General features: G+C 41.6%; 2 protein-coding genes across 8 annotated transcripts in view; both read right to left on the reverse strand.

Moving 5' to 3' along the window:
- The window catches only part of ASB9 (ankyrin repeat and SOCS box containing 9), a 38,109-nt gene extending 26,789 nt beyond the window's left edge, over positions 1 to 11,320 (reverse strand). The window contains exons 1-2 of one of the 3 annotated variants that reach the window (XM_055438188.2): positions 10,016 to 11,320; positions 1,000 to 1,195 (exon numbers count right to left, since the gene is read on the reverse strand). In XM_055438188.2, coding sequence (XP_055294163.2) covers positions 1,000 to 1,075 — 76 coding nt within the window. In that variant the 5' untranslated portion in view covers positions 1,076 to 1,195; positions 10,016 to 11,320. Of the gene's footprint in view, positions 1 to 999; positions 8,644 to 10,015 lie in introns of those variants that run through there. The other 2 variants (XM_055438191.2, XM_088834226.1) reach the window with 2 other exon arrangements.
- Positions 11,321 to 11,461: 141 nt separating this feature from the next.
- Positions 11,462 to 26,176, reverse strand: part of ASB11 (ankyrin repeat and SOCS box containing 11) — a 30,992-nt gene continuing 16,277 nt past the window's right edge. For all 5 annotated transcript variants that reach the window (XM_055438178.2, XM_055438177.2, XM_055438176.2 and 2 more), the window contains 5 exons: positions 24,247 to 24,354; positions 21,221 to 21,371; positions 17,740 to 17,874; positions 14,950 to 15,141; positions 11,462 to 12,043 (listed from right to left, as the gene is read on the reverse strand). In XM_055438178.2, coding sequence (XP_055294153.2) covers positions 11,919 to 12,043; positions 14,950 to 15,141; positions 17,740 to 17,874; positions 21,221 to 21,371; positions 24,247 to 24,354 — 711 coding nt within the window. In that variant the 3' untranslated portion in view covers positions 11,462 to 11,918. The remainder of the gene's footprint in view (positions 12,044 to 14,949; positions 15,142 to 17,739; positions 17,875 to 21,220; positions 21,372 to 24,246; positions 24,355 to 26,176) is intronic.

Genomic DNA, 26,176 nt, shown 5'->3' on the forward strand with positions numbered 1-26,176 from the left:
GGTTTGCTGTTTTAAAAATATATTTATCAAATTCATTTTTTAAAGTTATTTATGGTGCTACTCTGCTTTCTACTGCTCCAAGTTCACGCTCAGTATCTCTGCTTAATCCAGGTCTGCCTTGGCAGATCCAAATCCTACTTGCTGTTGAGGACTCTGCTCCTTTTATGAGCCAAAGTGGATAAACGAACGACTAACCTGAGCAGTCCTGTCTGCTCCATGAGCCAGAGGGAAGACATTTTATATTTCTTTGTGTGTGTGTGTTTTCCCCCTTCAGCACCTAAAAAGGAGAGTAGTAAGCCCTAGTTGACTTTAGGGTCCCTGCTTTTTGTCCCTTTGACCAGCAAGTGTGTGGGCAGCCTCCAAAGGTGCTGAATATAATCATATAATCAGCCTCCTCTAATCTCTAGACCCATTTTTCAGAATCCTTTCAGTCAGAAGGTACCTGCTGAGTGCTCACAGGAAATGACAGTTTCCCAGAGGTATAGGACTCTATGCATTAACAGAGAGACCATGAGACAGGAGAGAATCATACCTCTAAGACACTGCTCCAAAGGTTTAAAAAAAAGGCTCCTTTTAAAGTGACTCAATCAGGGCTCAATTTTTGAACATCATTTATAAACCCAGCCCCACCCAAACACCACATACCTAAGACCTTTTAATAAACGTTTTAGTGGTGAAGATGTTCCTATTTAGAAGTGACTTTCAAACCTCCAATGGAATATCAGTAATATATTTGACCCACAATAAATAAGTCTTTGCAGCTGGCATTTCTCCTGGGGAATAAACTGTGATCAGTGACTTGACATGGTCCACAGGACCCTGCAGAGAGAGGTGTACACATTTTGGAACAACCATGTGAAGGAGAGATACCAGCAAGTCATGGACATCTGTCCAGTAACTACCCCGTGGCCACATTTCAGATGAAGCCACTGAAATCGCCCCACCCAAGCATGTTAACAGACCTCCCCAGCAGGCTGACAACACAGCCCCTAAACTCACCCCCCATCAATGGGTTGGAAAGGAGCCTGATGTCCGGGGGCTTGCTGCTGTTTCTGCCTGGTGGTTCACCATCCATGGTGCTCTCCTGGGCTGGGCAAGCTCCACACTCCACTTCAGCTGTTCAGGAAAGTCCAAATTCCATGCTCCCCCGGCTCCTGGGAAATTCCAGGGCTGTGAGTGGCTGAGCGGCACCCTCCTGGTCAGATGGGAGAGAACAGGACAGGCAGGGTAATCTGAGTACTACCTGTGGTCAAACAGACACGCGCACACGGGGACACACACACACAGGCACGCACACACGCTCTACCTAACAGGCTGGAGGCTGCCCAAAGCCCACAACAGCCCCCCAGCCTAAAGTCTGCAAAGTTGCTGATGTCACGTCCTTTCCAAAACTGAGACCAATCAGTGAGGAAGCCTTGAGGTTTATCAGGAAGGAAACTCACAGTCTGTAACTTTGGGAGAGCCCAGGGAACAGGGTGGGGGGAGGAGACCGCTAGTCTGCTGCAACATTGTTTGCCTGCTGGATCCACTTGTTGTTTGGGGGTTTCTTGTTGTTGAGACAAGCCCCAGAACCCAGGAGCTGAGAAAGCTGGTTTTGCTGCAGCCCTGCTGAATTGCTTGCACAGCAACTTACACAGCACGCCCTGACCATCTGCACATGTGGTTTCAATTTTTCTGGGAGTTTCTTATGGGAAAATGTGTCTATATGTTACAAAAATGCACGTTTGGAAAGAACCTCTAGCTCTACCTTCTGACTGCATGGGTTGCACTAAATGTCCTGCCTCACCCTCCTCCACACATTATATTTTAACTTCTAAATAAATAATTCAGGGTTGCTATTGGGGAAAAAATGGATTGCTGGGCAGCAGGGGGGCCTGGTGGTGAGCTGCTATCTTTCAATGATTAGTTATAAAAAGTTTTACTGTGTGAAGGTTTCCCTGTTTGCCTTTACAAAACATTTGGGGTTTTGTCTGTGTCTTTTCAAATACACCCAGCTTCCCCATACCCTTCGGTGCCGGCTCAGGCTGATGGCCACCCCTGGATTCCCACTCCCTCTCCAAGTAGAAAGGGACTTTCCTTCCCCATTCGGGAAGGCTCTGAGTTAGTCTCAAGCATAGTCTGCTTGCACAGTGATCACCGATTATTTTTAAGGTCAAAGATACAGCCTTACTGTTTCAGATTCACCAAGCCTCAGTTGACCCATGTGGGAGCCACCATTTACAGTCTGAGGAATGTCCTGCATATTTTAAAATGCATTTTCCTGCATACATGGGGATACACATTTATTGCTGTACCTTTCCCACATGACTGTAATTATATTAACACAAACACTTTTTATACTTATTTTGTCTTGGGGATCTTTTCATTTCAGCAGAATAACTCAATAGCTCTGTCCTTTATTCACTACAGCAGAGCATTCCGTAAGTATTTTACACCAAAAATATTTCATTATTCCCCTAATGATGGAGGCAGAGTGTTACAATTTTCTTTTACTATTGCAAAAATACTGTACTTCACATATTTCTACATATGGCTTCATGCACGTATTGAAACTGAGTCCCCCTTAAACTGTTCCCTAAGTTTATGATTAACCTCTCTATTCGAAAGTGTATTCCCTTTCTTGTCCTGAACCTGTGCCCCTCAAGACAGAGGACTATTAAAGAAAAAGGGGGAACTGGAGCCCAACGCAAGCCTCTGTGTCCCTGTTCTTTTAAGTAAAAGGCTTTTTGCTTTACTCTCCCAGGCCTCCCCAATCTGAATTAGTAAGTAGGAATAGTGAAGACCAGAAACAAAGAATAGCTGTTAGGCTGGGAAAATAGTAACAATTTAGACTATAAATCTGCCACATAGCAACTAACTGAACTCTCAGTTCCCTAAAAGATATAAAGGTCTGACACACATGCCTAAGTTGTTTTTACAGGAAGCAGACCCCCACCAGAAGAAAACTGATGACCACAAGCATGGAGACCTCAAATTGGTAAAAACCCAAAGGTTGATGATGCTTGAAACATCATCATGATGTCAACTAATCCAAGAACTGTGCACAAGCTCATCACACAACCTGCAGCTCCCTCACTCACACTGCCTTTAAAACCCCTCCTCTAAGGGCCATTGGAGAGATTGGGTCATCTGAGCATGAGCTGCCCATTCTCCTTGCTTGGTATTCTGTAATAAATGCTATACGTTCCTTCATCACGATGCAGTGTCAACAGACTTTACCACACTGAGTGGACCCAAATTTGGCTCAGTGACAGTATGCAATTATTTCCAGAGGCGAGATTCCTAAGAGTGGACACACTGGGTCCAAGTTGTGCTCATATGCATGTGATCTTTTCTGCAGAACTAAAGACACACAGCAGTGGGTACATGTCAAACGAGAAACCCGAATGAGATCAATGGATGGTCTCAACATTGATTTCCTGGTTATGATATTGTACTATAGTTTTGCACAAAGTTATCACTGGGGGAAACTGGGCCAAACTATAGGAGCCCCTTCTGTATTATTTCTTGCAACTGCATATGAATCTACAATTATTAATTAGTTCACTTAAAATTTAAATACTGCCAAACTGCCATTCACCTAGAGCCAGACATCCTGGAATGTGAAGTCAAGTGGGCCTTAGGAAACATCACTACGAACAAAGCTAGTGGAGGTGATGGAATTCCAGTTGAGCTCTTTCAAATCTTGAAAGATGATGCTGTGAAAGTGCTGCACTCAACATGCCAGAAAATTTGGAAAACTCAGCAGTGCCCACAGGACTGGAAAGGGTCAGTTTCCATTCCAATCCCAAAGAAAGGAAATGCCAAAGAATGCTCAAACTACCGCACAATTGCACTCATCTCACATGCTAGTAAAGTCATGCTCAAAATTCTCCAAGCTAGGCTTCAGCAATACGTGAACAGTGAACTTCCAGATGTTCAAGCTGGTTTTAGAAAAGGCAGAGGAACCACAGATCAAATTGCCAACGTCCACTGGATCATCAGAAAAGCAAGAGAGTTCCAGAAAAACATCTATTTCTGCTTTATTGACTATGCCAAAGCCTTTGACTGTATGGATCAAAACAAACTGTGGACAATTCTGAAAGAGACGGGAATACCAGACCACCTGACCTGCCTCTTGAGAAACCTATATGCAGGTCAGGAAGCAACAGTTAGAACTGGACATGGAACAACAGACTGGTTCCAAATAGGAAAAGGAGTACGTCAAGGCTGTATATTGTCACCCTGCTTATTTAACTTATATGCAGAGCACATCACACAAAATGCTGGGCTGGAAGCAGTACAAGTTGGAATCAAGATTGCTGGGAGAAGTATCAATAACCTCAGATATGCAGATGACACCACCCTTATAGCAGAAAGTGAAGAACTAAAGAGCCTCTTGATGAAAATGAAAAAGGAGAGTGTTGAAACATGTATGTTGTCATGTGTGAAGCGAATCAGCAGTTTAGGGTCAATACATGTTACAGGATACTCGGGGCTGGTGTGCGGGGATGACCCAGAGGGAGGATTAAGGGAGGAGGGAGGTGAGGGGGGGTTCAGGAGGGGGAACTCATGTACACCTGGGGCGAATTCATGTCAATGTATGGCAAAACCAACCAATATAATATTGTAAAATAAAAAAAAAAAATTAAAATAGGACAGAAAAAAAAAAGTTGGCTTAAAGCTCAACATTCAGAAAACGAAGATCATGTCATCCAGTCCCATCACTTCATGGCAGATAGATGGGGAAACAGTGGCTGACTTTATTCTGGGGGGCTCCAAAATCACTGCAGATGGTGATTGCAGCCAGAAAATTAAAAGACACTTACTCCTTAGAAGGAAAGTTATGACCAACCTAGAGAGCATATTAAAAAGCAGACATTACTTTGTCAACAAAGGTAAGTCTAGTCAAGGCTATGGTTTTTCCAGTGGTCATGTATGGATGTGAGAGTTGGACTATAAAGAAAGCTGAGTGCCGAAGAATTGATGCTTTTGAACTGTGGTGTTGGAGAAGACTCCTGAGAGTCCCTTGGACTGCAAGGAGATCCAACCAGTCCATCCTAAAGAGATCAGTCCTGGGTGTTCATTGGAAGGACTGATGTTGAAGCTGAAACTCCAATACTTAGGCCACCTGATGCGAAGAGTTGACTCATTTGAAAAGACCCTGATGCTGGGAAAGATTGAGAGCAGGAGGAGAAGGGGACGACAGAGGATGAGATGGTTGGATGGCATCACCGACTCAATGGACATGACTTTGAGTGAACTCCAGGAGTTGGTGATGGACAGGGAGGCCTGGAGTGCTGCAGTTCATGGGGTCACAAAGAGTTGGACACGACTGAGCGACTGAACTGAAATTGCCCTCCAGCTCTATTTGTAGAATTAACTGAGAATGCCATAAGCATATATACATTGTTTACTACTGTATCAGGAAAGATCTGAAGAAAAATGAACCTTGTATTTGGCAGAGGGAGAAATTTACTCCCAGTGTAGACTGGCTGTCAAGGAGTTAAACAGACAGTGCAGCAGGAGAGTTGGAAAGCATCCCATTCTCTGAGCAAAATCTTCATAGTAAATCTTCTTTATTTACTTTTCATTAAATTCCAAGAAGATAAGGTTTCTCTATGTTCAAAGTTAACTTGATTGTCCAAAACGACAATAAAGAAGATTTGAAGGTTGTTGCCTTAGCATCTGGGAAGGAATTAATCACCATTTTATCTTCTCATAATGCTGATCAACACCTGTGGACGCTAGAAGATGGGAACTGTTTGTTTTTTTTTTTTTAAAAACTGTTTAACAGTTCTAGTCAGGAATTAGAAAAATATTACAAGGGAAGTTGATGCATTGTTAAGGATCCACATGTGGAGAAAGTTGAACTACATGTATATGAGCTTTCATTAAAGAGAAACAGCTTGGCTTACAAGAAGCCGCAAGAGCAAAACAATCTACCAGCTTTGAGTCGGTCTCTGTGTCTGTCTGCATGTTCAGGAAACTCAGCCCAGGTTAGGGAAGAAGAAAGAATTATGGCCTGTAGCAGCAGTAAGGCCATAATCATTCTTTATCAAACGCAGACCACTGACACTGGCCACTGACTCTGCCCCACCCCTCACCTATAGAACTGTGGCTGACATCACTCATGGGATTCCAAGACTTTCCTCCTGGCACCTTAGGGAGACTTGGAAGTCACCTTCAATCAATCAAAGTCAGCCGCAGAACTGAAACCTCTTGTCATTGCAGCCGGCAGGTTTTCCAGTACAAAACCTTTAAAACCTAAAAGGCGCACCTCTCCTCTGGTCATTCGGGACTGATCTGCTTTTCCTGAAAAAAGTCCTATCTTACTTGTGCCCACCTAACTGGCTCTGCACACTGAGCTGGCTGCTGTTGTCACTTTAGAAAGCTGTCACTCATTCTTACTCCATATCAGTGCAGTAAGATTCAAACAAGGATGTGTTTTTTTGAAAATCTAGCATAATGCAGTATTCTTGAGCAATCGGGCAAATCAAAACTGAGAGAGAGTCTTCATAACAATGAGGCTGAACTCTTCAAAAATGCCAGTGGGGTGGCATAAAACACAAAAGTGGTAGGGGAGGCTTTCTAAATGACAGGAGAATGAAGAGACTTGATCAGTAAATGTGATGATTAGATCCTGATTAGGGAGGAAAAGGCATAAAAGACATCAGTGCCACAACTACAGAAATTTAAATATAGATGTATATCGGATACTCCAAGTGCATCAATGTCAAACTTCCTGCGTGTGATCACTGCATCACCCACACTTATGTCAAAGAAGCTGTGTTCTTAGGACATGCTTACTTGAAGTACTCAATGCAGAGCCTTGTGGAAGCGTGATCCAAGGGGAGAAACGTATGTCCCTAATGTACATATTTTGCACCAAATAAAAAAACTTGGGACTTCCTTGGTGGTCCAGTAGTTAAGACTCTGTGCTCCCAATACAGGGAGCCCAAGTTTGATCTCTGGTCAGGGAACTAAGATCCCACATGCCACAACTAAAACCTGGGGCAGCCTAATAAAATTTTTTTTAAAGTAAAAGTTAACATAAGCTCTATGGTCAAACTGCTTGAGTATATGCAAAGTCAGCACTACCCATTCTGTTCACAAGCCACTGTCATTCCTCATAAACCCAGCAGCCCCATGTCCCAGGACCTTGGGCTGACTGGGAACATTGCTTTCATTACACAGTTATGCAGGTTTGTAAAACAAACCACAGCCTGTATTTACTAAAATTTTTGATATTTTGGTCACTGGGGACCTTTTTCCCTTAACATTTGAATTTTCTTAATACTGCACTACAATTTTTCTCCTGATGACATTTTTCGGTGCCCCCTTAAATTTTTTGCCTCACTCACCTCCTCCTAATCCTAGCCCTGGTGAAGAATCGTACACTCAGTTTACTTACAAAGGGTTCATTTTTAAAAATATGTGTATAGGTATTCATTATTCATGGGCCTACTTATATATGTAAGTGTGTATACACACATTCATACAAATATGTATATATACATACGTATGTTCACATGTACATACAAACAGGCATAAGCAAATGTGGCAAATCTTATTTAACAACTGACAAATTGAAGTGATAGATGGACAAATATTCATTGTATTATTCTTGCAAGTTTTTTGCAAGCTGAAAGATTTTCAAGACACAACAATGGCAAGAGAGGAAATTAGTTAATGAAAACTAAATGGTAGTATATAATTTTCTACAGGTTACACTCACGTTAAAAGATGAAGCTGCTATTGTGACCGTGACCCTGTCTGACCCCTGCCTTTGTCCTGGTACAGACTCTGCTAGAGAAAGGAGATGATGTACTGATATTTCACATGCAAATGTCCATGCAGGAGTAGCCCCTGGCAAGGAGTTGGGATGGGAGTAAACAAGAGGTCCTTCAGTGCACAGAGTGCCCTTCCCTAACAATGATTCAGCCCTCACCATGACAACTTCAGGCACTGTCTCTGAAAGGTCAGCCGTTCTCTATGTAGGAAGCGCATAAAATCGTCTCAGCAATGAGCACTGTTATTGAAAAAAGAATTATCTATAAACCTCAGGTTTGTTTGACATGGCAATGTTAGAAATATCAGGGAGGAGAATTACTTTGGGAGAAACAGTTCCTTAATAAAATATGAACAAAAACTTAGAGATGTTGCATGATGTGCCCAACCTTTTAAATAATTTATGGGCTTTTCAGAGAGCTGAGATTTGCGTCTTCAAGTGACACATACAAGCTTAGTTTTTAAAATAATGGGTCATGGCAGATGATGGATACAGTCAGATAAATGATGAATGGATAGACAGATGATAGGCACATGGTATACAGATGAATATATCAGATATCTCTGTAGGGAGACAGACGGCATTTGAACTGATAATATGTGGTATTTGTTTGGTTATGAAATAATTTTCCCTTAAAATGATTCACTATGTAGATATTTTCAAGTATTTTATATTATTTAATAGTTTTCTTAGGAAATACCACTTCTGAAAATCTAAGAAATACTTCAACTGTTTTAAGATTTATCAAAATGAAGTTCACACTCATATTATTTATAATAGCAAGACATTAGAAATAAATAATTAAATATCCAACAATATGGAAAGGGCTAAGAAATATGAAACCACCATTTTGAAGGATAATTTCAAACAGTTTGAAACTTAGAAAATCATTACAAAATAGTTTGTGGGGAGAACAGGAATCAAAAAATACATTTGTAACAAAAATAAACAAATGAGACCGAGGCAAACTTATAAGCTTTTACATAGCAAAGGAAACCATAAACAAAATAAAAAAACAACCTATGGACTGGGAAAAAATAATCACAAATGATGCAACTGACAAGGGCCTAATTTCCAAAATTAACAAACAGCTCATGCAGCTCAATACCAAAAAATACAAACAACCCAATCAAAAAATAAGCAGAACACCTAAATCCTAAATAGACATTTCTCCAAAGAATACATACACAGATGGTCAACAGGCACATGAAAAGATGCTCAACATCACTAATTGTTAGAGAAATGCAAATCAAAACTACAATAGTACCACCTCACACAAGTCAGAATGGCCATCATCAAAAAATCTACAGAAAACAAATGCTGGAGAGGGTGTGGAGAAAAGATCCCCACTACACTGTTGGTGGGAATGTACATTAGTGCCACCACCATGGAGAACAGTGTGTAGGTTCCTTAAAAAACTAAAAAGAGTTGCCATATGATCCAGAAATGCCACTCCTGGGCACATATCTGAAGAAAACTCTAATCTGAAAATACACATGCACCCCAGTGTTCACAGCAATAGTATTCACAACAGCCAAGACACGAAAGCAACCCAAATATTCATCAACAGATAAATGTATAACAAAGATGTGGTACACATACACAATAGAATATTACTCAGTCACAAAAAAGAATGAAATAATGCCATTTGCAGCAACATCAGTGGACCTACAGATTATCATACTAAACAAAGTCAGACAGAGAAAGACAAGTACCATATGATATTACTGAAATGGGGAATCTAAAATATGACAAATGAACTTACTTACCAAACAGAAACAGACTCATGGGCAGAGAACAAACTTACGGTTTACCAAAGAGGGGGCACAGATAAAGTAGGAGTTTGGGATTAGCAGATACAAATTACTATATACAAAATAGACAAAGACCCACTATATAGCACAGGGAACTATATTCAACATCCTGTAGTAAACCATAATGGAAAAGAAAGTGGAAAACAATGGGTATATATATGTAAAACTGGATCACTCTGCGGTACACCAGAAACAAACACAACACTGTAAATCAAGTATACTTCAATTAAAAAACACTTTTGTAATAGGATTGCTACATTAAATCAAGCAAAGACAAAAACAAAAAAAAACCCATCAAGATGTACTAAAAGTACACTGAAAACAGTCACTAAAACCTTAATAGCAAAAACTAAATAATAAATATTAGATACACACATGAATACTTTCAAAATTCAGTCACTCAGCCAGGGACCTTGCCTAATCAACTTACTTAAAACAGTGGTTCTCATCATCGCTCTTTACCACAATTTCCTTTATTTTTATCGTTTCCTGTCGTGATGACATGTGTATGCTTACTCCCTGTTGCCTCCACTGACACCAATATGCTTTTCAAGGGCAAGGACCTCATCCATCTTTCTTTCTCATAGCCTCAAACTGTGTCTGGCACATAACAGATGCTGAGTAAAAAATGCATGAATGAATGGAGAAGTTACTGCAGAGCACTTCAAATTTGACTGAAATGGCAAGAAATCACACCACTTTGGGAATAAAACATTCCACATCCTGTGAAAAAAATGAAATAATTTATATTAGTGGTCAGAACCCCCAAAAGCAAGCCATATAATCTCATATAAACTAGATGATTCATCTCAGGGCCTAATTCTAGCTTGATGGAATGCAGGGCTCAAAGGGAATGCAAAGACTATCTCGTGAAAAAAAAAATAGAGAGAGACTATCTCGTGCCCAATCATGAACTATCAAACATCACAATGCAGAGATCTCAGGGATCTGGACTTGTTCCACACCCATTCTGGATGCAGAATGATCAGTTTGGGTGAGGGATCTCTTGGGATTCAGTACAGGAGCAGAGCGCCCCCTACATGCGCACACACAGACACACACACTTACCAGATTTGGGAGGTTCACATAAACGATTTAGGAAATTCATGGTCCCAAATTTCCAAAAGTGGACGCAACAGCAGGATTGTCAAGTTCCTTGTGGCCACAGACAGACTGAACGTCCTAGGACATCCTGAGGCTTAACACAGACTTTAGACATTCAGCAAGATGCAAGCAGACCAAAAAAGGCACTCTGGCAAACACACTGAAGATAGAGAGCCTCCAATTCATGCATATTCTATGATATCTATTTTAATTTATCAGTATTTTTCTTTAAAGTTTCTTTGATAGTATCCTTAGAAAAGAGCTCCCCTTTCATATTCATGAACAGTTTATTCCAGTATCTTATACCATCATTTGAAATGTTTTAACATTTTCTAAAAACCAATATTTGTTTTTAAATTGATACGAAATAAAAATTTAATCTTTATCCTCCAAATAGTTAACTATGAGTACTTATTTGATATCTGAGTCATGAAAATCAGAAAAAGTCTAGAACAATATCAACAGAAATGTAATGTTAGCCACATGTATAATTTAAAATTGGATTGTAGTCACATTTAAAAAGAAGTGAAATTAATTTTAATAATGAACTATATTTAACCTAATAGTGAATTGGCCAAAAAGTTTGTTCGAGTTTTTATAACATTGTCTGGGAAAACCCAAATGAACTTTTTGGCCAGCCCAATACATTCAAAATAGTATCATTCCCATGTGTAATCAACATCAACCAGGATCTTGATAACTGCAAGTTTCAATTAACTGTGATGTTTTAAAGTATTTGGCTTTTCTATTTATAAAATAAAACACAAGGAAATAAAATTTTAGCACAGATTTATTCATGAAAGGAAACAAAGGGGAAGGAGGAAATAACTGAATCAAGAATCTATCTTGGAAGACTTATATCCATCATAATTTTATTCACCCAGATTTACGTGTCTACATGCTATTCAGAATGGTAACCATTAGATAATCGAGAACCATGAATCTTGAAAAACTGCCTACTAGTTTCACTCTACTTCACAATTTTTTAAAATTTCTTAGTGAGAAATAAAAATGAAAAGGTTTCTGATTGTGCCCTGGTTAAAAAGAATGCTAAATTAATCAGGGGTCTCCATTCCCCACGTACTCCAGTTCATCAGTGTTATGCTCTAACTAGCTTAGCTCATGTGAAGATACCAGGAGTCTAGCTGTTGCGCATCTACACTAGGCACCCTGGGTACAGCAAGCAACCACCTGATTATTTCCAAGTATCTTCCTATAGATAGTTGGGACTACTGGTATAGGAGGAATTTTTCCAGTGGGTCTGGCAGGTATAGTTTGTGGATGATCTTGTGACAGTTGCGACCCAAGCACTTCCGGACACACAGGCGGCACAGCTGTGCAAGAGCAGGAGGGCCTGCGGGAGGAATTAAGACACACGGTCACAGAGGAGGTGGCAGGAGACGCGCAGGGCCTGACAGGCAGGCCTCAGGGGCCTCCTGACCTGAGCTGCCCCTGAGGTGGTACTGGCTGGGTCCCCACTCACACTCAGAGGGGGGACCTTCATTCTGACAAGGATCCCAGCTCAACAGAGGAGCTGGAGAAAGGATACAACCCACTGATTAGAGCCTGCACCTCAGTCTTGTGAGGTCTCAAAGAGTTGTCGTGCCTGTGGCTTTGAGTCCCGAAGGAAAGCAAATTAACCAGGGTCGAAAACACGGTTGAGAAGGAAAGCAAATTAACCAGGGTCGAAAACACGGTTGAACAGGCTGAATGAGCGTTTGGCTGGGATCTTTGGCATGCAGGGGCATTTGTAATGCCCTGTTATTTCCCCTTCCTTACTGTATCAACAAAGACTGCTGCAAATAGATCTATGTAATTACTGGACTGTACGAAGCTTTCCAAGAAAATCCTACTGTCACAGCGTCTTGCACCCCATGAGAAATGGTGACTATATAGGCCAAGAGCCAGAAAACACTTGGATTGATATTGCCAAGGAGCACCCATGTGTCTGAAAGATACCTGGTGGAGCAGACCATCCCCCTTAGTACCTTAGGAAGCTAGAATGCAAAGTGTCTCTCCTGTCACACAACTAAAGCTCTTCAGAGTGACCTCTGGTACATAGCTGGTATTGAGTCTTCTAGAGTGAGCAGCTGTATTTATGAAGATGGAAGGTAAAGGAACTTGTTTAGAAGAAATATAAATCTCAGACCTGGAAACATCTTTGATGGAAGGAAACAGGAAATGTGACAGTGGCTATAAACCATATTCTTAGCTAATAGTTGTTAAGTACCTGGTATTTCCAAACTGGGAGCTGTTAGTAGAGACTCAAATCAAAGAACAACCATTAATGACATGGACTACTGGAAATAATGTAGACCTGTCTTACTCAAAGTGTGTCCTCAGACTGGCAGCATCAGTGTCACCTGGGAGGTGGTGGCCATACAGAGTTTGGGGTCCCACCCCAGAGTTCCTGAACCAGAATCTGCATTTTAAGGAGATTTCCAGGTGATCTGTAAGCACCATGAAGCTTAAAAAGCACTAAAACTATAGACTCAAGCCTCCCACTTGGAAGGTATAAGGTATACAAGATGTGGGGGTGGTTTCACAAAATGGATCTGGTGAGTGAAATTAAACTCTTCCCCATTAGAAACTGTTTCAGAAGGTTCAGGACTGTGGCATCAAAACATTAAGAGTGCACACTGGAAATATGGTGACCAAAGGGGAAGGAAGGGAGGGATAAATTAGGACTGTGGGGTTAATAGATACATACTAGTATATATAAAACAAGAGAAACAATAAGGACGTAATGTATAGCCCAGAGACCTACACTCAAGATTTTATAATACCCAATAACGGAAAAGAATCTGAAAAAGAATATACATATACATGCATGCTAAGTCACTTCAGTCACAGCAGACTCTTTGCAACCCTTTGGATGGTAGCCCGCCAGGCTCCTCTGTCCATGAGATTCTCCAGGCAAGAATACTGGAGTGGGTTGCTAAGCCCTCCTCCAGGGGATCTTCCCGACCCAGGGATCAAACCCATGTCTCTTGTATCTCCTGCACTGGCTGGTGGGTTCTTTACCACTAGCACCACCTGGGAAGCCCATATATATCTACATCTCTCTATATTTACACATATATAAACCATATATATATATAGAATCATTTTGCTATATACCTGAAACTAACATGACAGTGTAAATTAACGACATGTGCATGCACTCAGTCATGTCTGACTCTTTGCGACCCCATGGACTGTAGCCCACCAGGCTCCTCTGTTCATGGAATTTTCCAGGCAAGCATACTGGAGCAGGTTGTTATTTCCTTCTCCAAGGAATCTTCCTGACCCAGGGATCATATCCAAGCCTCCTGCGACTCCTGCATTGGCAAGTGGGTTCTTTACCAGCTGACTCACCAAGGAAGCCAAAAATCTAAAATACTCCAATAATAGTAATAATAAGAGTGCAAGCTAGAATCTTAGTTTTTAGTTAGCATCCTAGTCCTACATTTTAGTAGCTGTGTGACCTTCTGAAAGCCCATCTCTTTGTGCTCCTCGCTTTTCTATTTGAAGCTGTGTTAAAGCACAAGTTACCAAAAAGTTCTCATAGCTTTAAGGTTTGGAGAATTCAGTGAGCTGCATCAATGTTTCTTTGTCTTACATATGGAAAGCTGAATAATTACTATTACTTTCATGGTCTCCTGAGCATACAAATGCTCGGGAGAGGCTCAGATAGTGTTCTCTTTTTATGGAGACACAGCATGGTTCTCCCTAGAATCTGGGATATCAAGCCTTGTAGAGGCCCGCCATCCCTCCTCCGGCATCTAGAGATTCATTAGCCCACAGTGCATATAGGCGAGGGGCAACGGGGAGCACAGATTCACCGACTCCCTGAGCTGGAGAACAGGCAAACAACTTCACCATTTAGTCCAGTTTCTGAAAGACACACTCTGTGTCCACTTGACCATATCTAACTCAAATTTTCCTCAATTCCCCGAAATTGCCTTCAAGTATTACAAAGCAGTCTGCTCAATCATGTGCTTATGCCAGGATACACGGGGCAGTTCCACCTTTTTAAGGTGAAAACAAATTTCTCTCTTTTCTTGTTAATGCACAAACAAAGCCACATACCAGGTGTATGAAAATGTCCCTTTGTTATAAGTGACAAAATCCCGTCTGGCAATGCTAGAACTCGCCCCCTCCCATGTGCCACTCCCAATTAAAAAGAGGAAAAGGAAATAGGCAAGAGAGTCTACAGGGAGGCAGGAAGGAGAGAGAGTACATGTGCTTGTGGAGAAGTGGATGCCCAGTCCTTCTTACCTTCCCGGAGCAGGAGTGCCTGCTCTACGCTGCTCTTTGGAGCTGCCAGATCAAGTGCGCTTTGGCCCTGGGCATTTTTGCATTTGAGGTTAGCCCCGTAGTCTATCAGCAGGTGGATGATTTCCACACTGTTCTGCTTGGCGGCAGCATGGAGAGGGGTGTCCAGCCACTGACCGTGGTTAACACTGGCTCCTTAAGAAAGCATATGACCACAATTTAACACTACACGTTAGTGGAGAAACACGACGAGCCTGAAGTATGCTAGCTGTCCATAAAGACATCTTAAATGCCACGACATATTTGACAAATCTTTGAAGATATGTGACTGAAGCCTAAACCTTTAGAAATGCCTACTAAGACTGTTTCCAAATATTTTGATGAGAAAAGTGTTGAATAATGGTATTTTTATCCTGGAGAAGGAAATGGCAACCCACTCCAGTATTCTTGCCTGGAGAATCCCATGGACAGAGGAGCCTGGGGGGCTACAGTCCATAGGGTCAGAGCGTTGGACACAACTGAGTGACTGGCACACACACACACAATATCTCATAATGAACAGACATTTGCATACCCTATGACCAGCACTTCGTATCAGATATTGTGTATGTTTATTGGTCGTTCAGTTGTGTCCTTCTCCAGAGGACCTCCCTGACCCAGGGATTGAACCTGCATCTCTTATGTCTCCTGCATTGGCAGGGTGGGTCTTTACCACTAGCGCTACCTGGGAAGCATCAATAGTAGAATGGATAAAGACACTGCACTATGATAGACATTATGTATTACTCAGCGATGCAACTGAACAGCTACAGCTACTTGTAATAACATAAACATATCTTACAAATATAGTTGAGCAAGAGAAGGCAGGTGCAATATTAAACATATTATATGATGCCTGTTATACAAAATTTAAAATATGCAATCTAATAACAAAATTCTGATTATTAATGAGAATTTGGGTGGTAAAATTAAAGGGAAAAGGAAAGAAATCATTACCGTAAAGGACAAGATGTTAATAACTTTTTCAAAGGAGGAGGGAAAGTATAGTTTTGGGGAGATGTCGCAAGGGGGACTTGTCTTTGCAATGTTTTATATGTTTTCATGGGTTGGGTTGCAATGGTAGTTGTTTATTACTTTAAGTTACATATTTTCATATATGCACGCCTTGCTGTGTGTTTGAGAAGCTGAAAAATAAAAGATGAATTTTTAGTAGTAAACTATTGGCAAAACTTTACATAAGATTAGCTAGTTCAGGTTGGCACAACTATGTGAAAAACCATTTGTCATTAACTAATAAAGATGAAGATGTCAATTAAAAAAAAAGATATTTTTAGTCATTTTAAATGCTTTACTTGCTTTCCCACAGGAACTTGTGACATTCAAAATTAAATATTTGCAGCTCATTTTAGTAGCAATTTTGTTTTTGGGCAAAGGACAAAGCTAAGTTTATTTAGTATTTATACTGGGATTTATATTTAGTATTGATACTGGAATCAAAAAAAAGTTTAATGAATTCATATAGGGAGTGGCAAATGATAGGGGATTAAAAAAAAAAAAGACAACAATCTCAGAGAAAAAAAATCCTATTTAAAGGTTCTTACTGTAATATGTACCTTTATGGCAGTGGTTAAGTTTAGGGAATCTTTAACCAAATAATAATTTCAAGACCTTTTAATTTTCCTTGGACTCTCTGTTTCTGTATATGTCTTTGAGAATTTAAAAATGACTAAATAATTTAGCTGGATTGATCTAAAGTATTCTATGGGAAGTGTCTGCTAAATTAAAAGACGCTTGCTCCTTGGGAGAAAAGCTATGACAAAACTAGACAGCATATTAAAAAGCAGAGACATTACTTTGCCGACAAAGGTCTGTCTAGTCAAAGCTATGGTTCCTCCAGTAGTCATGTACAGATGTGAGAGTTGGACCATAAAGAAGGCTGAGTGCTGGAGAACTGATGCTTTTGACCTGTGGTGCTGGAGAAGACTCCTGAGAGTCCCTTGGACTGCAAGGAGATCCAACCAGTCCATCCTAAAGGAAATCAGTCCTGAATACTCACTGGAAGGACTGATGCTGAAGCTGAAGCTCCAATACTTTGGCCACCTGATGCGAAGAACTGACTCATTGGAAAAGAACCTGATGCTGGGAAAGATGGAAGGCAGGAAGAGAAGGGGACAACAGAGGATGAGATGGTTGGATGGCATCAGCAACTCGATGGACATGAGTTTGAGCAAGCTCTGGGAGTTGGTGATGGACAGGGAAGCCTGGCATGCTGCAGTCCACGGGGTTGCAGAGAGTCGGACGCACCTGAGTGATAGAACTGAACTGAACTGATCCTCCTGGTAACCACACTAGATTTCCCTCTGGGGAACCATCTTCTGTGATTCCCAGCTCCTCTGTTTCCAGCAAAGCTCAACCACTGCTGTGCAGACTGAAATCTAGGCCTAAGCCAATCTGGTCAGGGTATTCCCTTGGCCACCATGATTGGTTCAGAGATGGGCATGTGACTCAAAAAGAGCCAGTTAAATACAACTGGTTGTTTTCCCCTTGGATTTATGGGAAAGAGACTCTTGCTATCCCTTGAGGCCACCAAGGAGAATCACACCAGGTAAATGGAGCCAACATCAAAGGAAGCACAACTGAGAACTAGAGACACTCATCTCTGAAGTTCCATTTTAAGCACTGAAACATCAAATGCTGTCAGAATTTTGTCCAGCCTGACAAGAACTTTGTCTCTGAAACCATGGAAAAGCAAGATTATTCAGTTCTTCTCATGAAAAGACTACTAGAAGTTACCTAATTCTAGAAGCTTCTTCACACAGTCAAGCCTCTGGTAGGTGCAAGCCACATACAAGGGAGTTCCGAGGTGAGGCACTTCTTGGTCAATGTTAACGTTATTTGCCAGTAGAATCTCCATGCACTCTCTATTACCTGGTAGAACACAAGAAAACCTCACTCAAGTAAGGAAAATTTTAACTATTCACAGAATTATTGGTTATCTGGAATAGGCTTTAAAAACAACTGAGATTTTTTTTTTTTTGGTAGCAGAAAAAAATTTGGGAGTGGGGGAAATCTCCAAAATAAAACCATTTAAAAAAAGAGCATGCCCATGCATTCCCCACTGAAATTCTTCCTCACAGCCTTTGAGGTACCTCCAACCAAACCAAGGGTTCCAAGGAACACAGATGAAATCACTCTCTATAATAAGTCCCTGGTTTACAGGCAGAGGCTACAGACCCAGGGAGAAATATGACTCATGCTATTATTACTCTGAAAAGCCAGTGCTCAGATCCAAGGTGGAGAAGGCAACGGCACCCCACTCCAGTACTCTTGCCTGGAAAATCCCATGGATGGAGGAGCCTGGTAGGCTGCAGTCCATGGGGTCGCGAAGAGTAGGACACGACTGAGCAACTTCACTTTCACTTTTCATTTTCATGCATTGGAGAAGGAAATGGCAACCCACTCCAGTGTTCTTGCCTGGAGAATCCCACGGATGGCAGAGCCTGGTGGGCTGCCATCTATGGGGTTGCACAGAGTCGGACACGACTGAAACGACTTAGCAGCAGCAGTAGCAGATCCAAGACCCAGCCCTGACCCATCCCTCTCCATTACAAATCTCTCCTCTTCTTTGCCCATGCATGTAAGATTGGGTGGATGGCCATGCCATGCACCTCCTTATTTTGGTTAACCTGGAAGACTCCTATGAGAATTAATAAAAAGTTTAAAGTATAAAATCTATTCAAATGCACTTTTTGTGGCTACGTTTAGTGGCTAACAAGAACTATATAAGCACGCAATATCCTTCGAGAGTTGGCCCCATTAATAGAGAGACATGATTAATTTGAAGCATATGAATGATTTGTTTTGGGAGCAATTGTTTCTGAGGTATTGATAGGAGTTTTACAGTTTGTTCTTTCTTGAAGGTTTAAATGTTTCCTTAAAAAAAATCTTATTGTTACTTAGCTTAACCAACCTTTTCTTTATAGATGACATAAAAGTAAGCTTCATCAAGCCTGCTTGATTTATCACAAATTCTGAATTAAGCATAATTATGCATTAAAACCTGTAAATAAAGATTCTGCAAATTCAAAACCATTTGTTCAACTAAGTAATTTTATACCCGGATTATAGCATTAATCTGTCAAAGTACTAACTCAGACTGACCGCCCCCCTCCACTTGTTCATAGAGGTTTAAAGCTGTAAGAATTCAGAAATAATATCTAATCAGGACCTAAAACTGCCTGGTAAATACAGTGCATGTAATAAACATTTTAAAATAATCCCTGTCCCTTTTTTTTTACAGAATAAATTGAACCTAGCTTGAGTTAAATTTAAGTATTCTCAGGAAGATTTTTTAAAATGATATAAAAGTCAAATGACTGGCACTAATATAGTATCTAGAATAATAAATTTGCTATTTGTTCTTCTATTCTGTGGACATTGGGCCCTAGACACATAAACTCATTGTTTATGATAAGCATATATATATGTGTGTGTGTATATATATATGTCACACACATAGATAACAAGCACCCCCTATATAACCATCTAAACACTGCAGAACTAACTACTTAATTCAAACCATTCCCAATATTTATCCATTTTAGAACTTTTGGATGGAAATGCAAATAGATTAAATTTTACTTCAAATCAAAATTTAAAACATTTTAAACACTTTTATTTCATTTCCAAAGTAGACTATTTCCCTACAACTTAATTAAAGGACTTACTTTAAGTTTGGGAAATAATCAGCATCAATTATTAAGAAATGTTTATCAAATGTATAGGACATCAAAACCATAGAGATTTTGCATTGAGATTTGGGGATTTCATATCCTTTATAGTGTGTGTACGCTCAGTCATGTCTGACTCTTTGCAATCCCATAAACTGTAGTCCACCAGGCTCCTCTGTCCATGGGATTTTCCAGGCAAGCATACTGGAGTGGGTTGCCACTTCCTTCTCCAGGGGTTCTTCCCAACCCAGGGATCAAACTGAGTCTCCAGCATTGCAAGAGGATTCTTTATCACTGTGCCACCTGGGAAGCCCTATCACTGATAGTAATCCTCTGCAAAAATAATAATTTTACCAAGTGACAGGTTTAACAACCTAGGACACACCTTTCACTACTGTCTTTTGAAATACTTTAATCCTCATTATACCAGCAAATATCACTATTCTACAGTGTTCTAACTTCTCCATTGTCTTTCTTTAACTAAAATTTAAAAAAAACTTTGGTTGTACTACACAGCTTGCAGGATCTCAGTTTCCTGACCAGGGACTGAACCCGGGCCCCAGCAGTGAAAGAGCCGATTCCACCTAAGCACTATGCCACCAGTGAACTCCCTCCACTGTATTTCTGATCTCAATATAAGAGAACATCTCCACTGCTGGTTAACAGAAATGTTGTTCTTTGGGTGTTACCTCGGACAAATGGTGTTGGCTTTTCGATGGCTCTTCTTGTTCACGTCTAGTCTATGCACATAGGTATCTATTTGGCTAAGTCAGGTCTTAGTTGTGGCATGCAGAATCTTTAGTTGCGGCACATGGATCTAGCTCCCTGACCAGGGATTAAACTCAGGCCATCGGCACCAGGAGCTCAGTCTCAGTCACTAACCACCAGGGAAGTCTCTGCACATCGTTTTCTAATTCCTTAATTTTACTCTTTCCATCATTTCTATGAGAATATAGAAATCTAGAGTCCATTCAAGGTTTCCAATGGCATGTTTTTTACGCTGAAACTTTTTTTCAAGAACTAATGACCTTGAGAGCCATCAGCTCATCTAGAATATATTGCTTGTTGTGGAGAGTCACCTTTAATCTTCCATTAGAGAAAAGATTAGCCTAGGCTTTCAGACACTTTCATAATTAATTTTATGGTTGTGGTTGATGTTTTATGGGCTTTGGGACATGAACTGTTCTTCTCTAGTGAGGACGAGACAGAAACACAGCACAACTCATGGAAGTTACCCCCGTACCCGTGCTCCACCAGCTCCCACCCAAACACCAGCAAAGAGCCTCAAGTAAGGCCGACTGAGAGACTGAGCCCAGGAAACAGGACGTCTGAGGCACACAGCCATTCCCAGTTCTAAGAAAAGCTATGTCATTCCCCAGTGTTATTTCCTATTGAAGTTACTGCTGTAGGATTAATTAAGCCACACCTAGTCTACTGGTGAAGAAGGTCTGGGAGATCCTTGCAAGGTGAACACTCTACCCTTGACTCACGCAGACCGAAGGGAGCCCCTCGATGTTCTGTGTGTGATGTGATACCTCATTTACCTCTCTTTACTGCCTCATGGATGGGTGAGGCCAGGTGCACCTCGAGCTGGGCCTTGGCGCCAAACTCCAGCAGCACGTTGACACACGCGGCACTGCCACTGCAGCAAGCATTGAAGAGGGGTGTGGCTCCATGAACTGTCACCCCATTGACCTACCGATGGGCAAAGAGAGAACCAGACAGTTTGCTATTTCTTTCTCACCATCTCCCAGTGTGCATCCCTATGGACCTGCGTGGGGAAACGTGCCACGCTTGTCAGTGAGTGAGACAACTCGATGTCCTTACAGTATTGTGTTTTTTAGGTACCAGTAGTCTATCAACTGTCACCATCACAAGTGGGGCAAAAGGGGACAGTTTTTAAAAGCACTCAGAGGTACTCTAGAGCTTCTTAGGAGCCTCCTGGCTATTGCGGAGTGGTCCTATATTGTGGTGTAGAACACAGTCTCTGGAACAACTACGGCTGGTGTTCAGATCCCGGCTCTCTTTTATGTGCTCTGAGATCTTGCTTGGGATAGTAACCTCCAGTGCCTGGGTTTCCTTATCTGTAAAATGAGGACCATAAAAGAAATGACCTCATGAGGTTATTGGGTGGATCAGCTGAGTTCCTATATGTGAAACACCTAGAACATTGCCTGATGCCCAGTAAGCATTCAAAAAACATTTGCAACAACAATTATCTCCACTTTCCATTCATATGGAGCTGACTCCCCCTCCCAATCATGAACAAACATGTCAGGAATGAAAAGTACTACAGAAATCGTCTAGCGTAAGGTCCCAGAATCTGTGCTTACAAAAAAATCTCCTCAGTGATTCCCCCACAGTTCTTTCCTGCCACAGATTTCCTTTCTAGTCTATTATAATCCACACAAATTGCATATGCCAAAATGACTCCGGAAGAGATTGTGATTAGGCAAAATACACAAAGAAAATAGCCACCAACATGGTGTCTTTACACAGATGTAAAGAACAGTCTTTTGGACTCTGTGGGAGAAGGCAAGGGTGGGATGGTATGTGAGAACAGCATTGAAACATGTATATTATCATATGTGAAACAGATCCCCAGTCCAGGTTCGATGCATGAGACAGGGTGCTCAGGGCTGGAGCACTAGGATGACCCCTGAGGACATCCATGGCTGATTCATGTCAATATATGGCAAAACCCACTACAATACTGTAAAGTAATTAGCCTCCAATTAAAATAAATAAATTAAGTTAAAAAAAAAAAACACCATGCTGTCTTTAACCAACCTCAGTGCCTTCCAGGGATCTGAGAGGCCTGTGAGAACAAGCACAGCTGGGAGTATTTGAGTATTAGCAACAGATTGGAAAGAACATTCTGGAATTAAGGCATTCAGTGGGGAGACTCTGATAAGATTGAAATATAGGACAATGAGGGTTGAATGTCAAACCATTTTGCCTCAACAACTAAGGATATAATGCTTGTGGTCAATGGGATCCTAAATTGTCTTGTTTCAGAAACAAGATATTTCCCCACAGTGCTAGGATAGCCCCCATTGAATTGGAAAGCTAAATAAGATACTAAGATGCAGAGACAGACAAGGACAGGGACAAGTGTAGGTAAATTCATATATTCTAGGGATTCCTGGGATGTTGTGATTAATCAGATGGGGAGATGGAAGAATGAAAATGACCTTAGGTTTGGGGCTGCAAATCCAAGAGGAGGAGCTGGTCCTAGAGGGAAGATCATGATAAGCACAGTTTCAGATGCACCAAGCTCGAGGTACCTGTGAAACTGCCAATTTTGAGGAATTTTAAATCAAGTTTCTCTTATTTCTCTCTTATTCTGATCTTAATGTTAAATAAGAAAATATTTACTGACTGTTCCATCATGAGACTGCCAAAGACAAGAGACCACGTGTTCTCCTTTCTTTGTCCCCCACAGAACCTCCAAGAGGCTCCTCAATTTCCCACCTATGACTCCAGTCACCTAGCTTGACAGCAAACAGCCCCCACCCAACCTTGCCCTCAGAGAATCACAACCTAATGAACATGCACAACCACTGTAGCATCAGGAAAATCATTTTGCCTAAGGACGACTGTTACATTCAGTTCTACAAGTAGAAACCCAACTTCCATATAAAACGCGAAGACATATCTTCATTAAGCATTTAAAAATGTTACAGTTCACGAAGAAAAGAATACAAGGGCCGAGTTTAAAAATGAAATTAACATCAAAACAATACCTGGTGCTAATGCAACACTGTAAATCATATCCTCCAATAAAAATTTTTAAAAATCAGTATCTGGTAACTAAATAAAGGTCACTGAGATTTTCACAAGTATTAAATTCATAATTCTATTCTGATATCTGTACTACATACAGCCCCTCAGTCACTCCTTGAAAAGGAGAGAATTTTAAAATAAAGTTCACTTTGTACTGCTTTTCCCTAGTACTACTTTATTACAAGCTCATTTATTCTGCTAATTTTGCTCAATAAAAATCGTTGTGGGTGTACAATGCTGAATTAAAAGTGGTTTGTGTTCTTTTAAAGGTTTTTAAAATAAATTTTCCAAGATCAGTTTTCAAATGACTTTCACTCAGGCTGTTTTTTTTTTCCAAGTTAATATCAGTTTTGAATGAGTTCTGTGAATTACCGCATCTGAACATTTGCACAGGGACATAGAGGCCGTAGCTCAGTCGGTAAGGAATCTGTCTGCAATGTAGGAGACCCAGTGTCGATTCCTGGGTTGGGAAGATCCCCTGGAGAAGGGAATGGCAACTCAGTCCAGTACTCTGGCCTGGAGAACCCCATGGAGAGAGGAGCCTGACAGGCTACAGTCTGTGGGGTTGCAAGAGCTGGACACAACTTAGCGACTAAACTAATACTACTAAAGAGGCTGAAGAAAAGAATATACCAGCAGTATTTTCCTGACCATCCAAGAACACGTGTCCGATGGGCCAGGCCTGCACACCCCACCACAGATAAACGCACTCTGGAAGGTGATGGGCCTTTAGGGATTAGGAGCCGTCCCAGGCACCAAAGCTGCAGGCAGGGCTGCTACTCACGTGGGCACCGTTCTCCAGTAAGGCCTTAGCGCAGGCCACATGTCCGCCAAGGCACGCCTCATGGAGAGAGGAGACCCGGTTAATTGTTACCAGGTTCACATTGACGCCCTACAATTTGGAGAGAAGTGGGTTAAAGGCTGTGTCAGCAGTAAGAACAAAAACAAGGCTGTGGGTCTTGCTGGTGAAGTGTTCACGGACTGCAGATACCATCTAGAGAGGAGTAGAGGCCAAGGCCAGGGAGATCGAAACATGGCTAGGAGCCTCTGATTCACTGATTCAGCAAAAGTTCATTCAGCACTCTGGAGTCAGCCACTGGACTGCCAGGGAAATCCCCATGTCTTGATTCTAACAAATTAGCCCTTACCGCTTACCCATAATCACCACTGTTAGTCTGTAAAAGCATTTAGGTTCTGCCAGGACCCAGTCAAGTTGTGCTTTTGATTTCCTGCCTTGTAACCAACCTACTGAAACCCTCCAAAACCTAGTGCATGATCCTGAACCCCAAAGCCCAATCTGTTCCCACCCCTCTTATCAGACCTCCATGGTGCTGGCTGCATCCCTCCGGTGGCCAGCAGCTGGGACTGCCCACTGTTACAAGGAGGTTTCTTTTTCTTTTACCATATATATTTTCATTTTAAGAAAATAAAAATTACAGCATGTTAAAAAGTAGTCCACAAGAAATTTCCTGGCAGACCAGTGGTTAGGGACTCCATGCTTTCACTGCCGAGTGCCCCCTCCAACCTCGCTCCCAGTTCAATGCCTGGTCGGGCAACCAGAATCCCGCGAGCCCTGGAGCTTGGCCCAAAAAAGTCCACAAGGTGGCAGCAGTGTGCTAGGCAAAACACTGATCCTGTGCAAACTCTCAGAATCCCTGGACTTGTACAATGCTGGAGAAGACTCTTGAGTCCCCTGGACTGCAAGGAGATCCAACCAGTCCATCCTAAAGGAGATCAGTCCTGGGTGTTCATTGGAAGGACTGATGTTGAAGCTGAAACTCCAATACTTTGGCCACCTGATGTGAAGAGCTGACTCATCAGAAAAGACCCTGATGCTGGGACAGATTGAGGGCAGGAGAATAAGGGGACGACAGAGGATGAGATGGTTGGATGGCATCAACTCAATGGACATGAGTTTGAGCAAGTTCTGTGAGTTGGTGGTGTACAGGGAAGCCTGGTGTGCTGCAGTCCATGGGGTTGCCAAGAGTAGGACACGACTGAGCAATTGAACAAGAAATAGTGGACGGGCCTCAAAGATGAGCTACAGTGAATCACATGAGAAAACGGAGGAGCAGAGTTCAAATTACTGATAAGATTTAAGGTTTCCAAGCTGCTGGTGACAGCCAGTGTGATCATCATTAAGCTCCCAATCCTTTGGTTTAATGTTTTGCTCATAGCACATCAAACTATCTGTATGTAAAACAGAGTAGAAAATAGAATAATCCAATGTTTACCAATGTATAAGGGTAAATAAGTGGGGATGTGCTATGAAAAAGCTGAAAAATTCTCCATGAAGAATGCTCTTTACATTTTGAAGGACACTATAGAAACCAATATGCTTTTGAAGTACAGTTAAAAATAAAGTGCTAAAAGCAATGTGATAGCCTGGACTGGATCCTGGAAAAGAAAAAGGAGCTTAGTGGGAAGACTGGTGTCATACCAGTAGTCTGTAATTTAGTTAGTTGCTGCTGCTGCTAAGTCACTTCAGTCGTGTCCAACTCTGTGCGACCCCATAGACGGCAGCCCACCAGGCTCTCCCATCCCTGGGATTCTCCAGGCAAGAACACTGGAGTGGGTTGCCATTTCCTTCTCCAATGTGTGAAAGTGAAAAGTGAAAGTGAAGTCGCTCAGTCGTGTCCGACTAGTAGTGACCCCATGGACTGCAGCCCACCAGGCTCCTCTGTCCATGTGATTTTCTAGGCAAGAGTACTGGA

Source organism: Moschus berezovskii, chromosome X (assembly GCF_049115385.1).
Source record: "Moschus berezovskii isolate FMDL1 chromosome X, NW_MosBer_1.0, whole genome shotgun sequence".
Lineage (NCBI taxonomy): Eukaryota > Metazoa > Chordata > Mammalia > Artiodactyla > Moschidae > Moschus > Moschus berezovskii.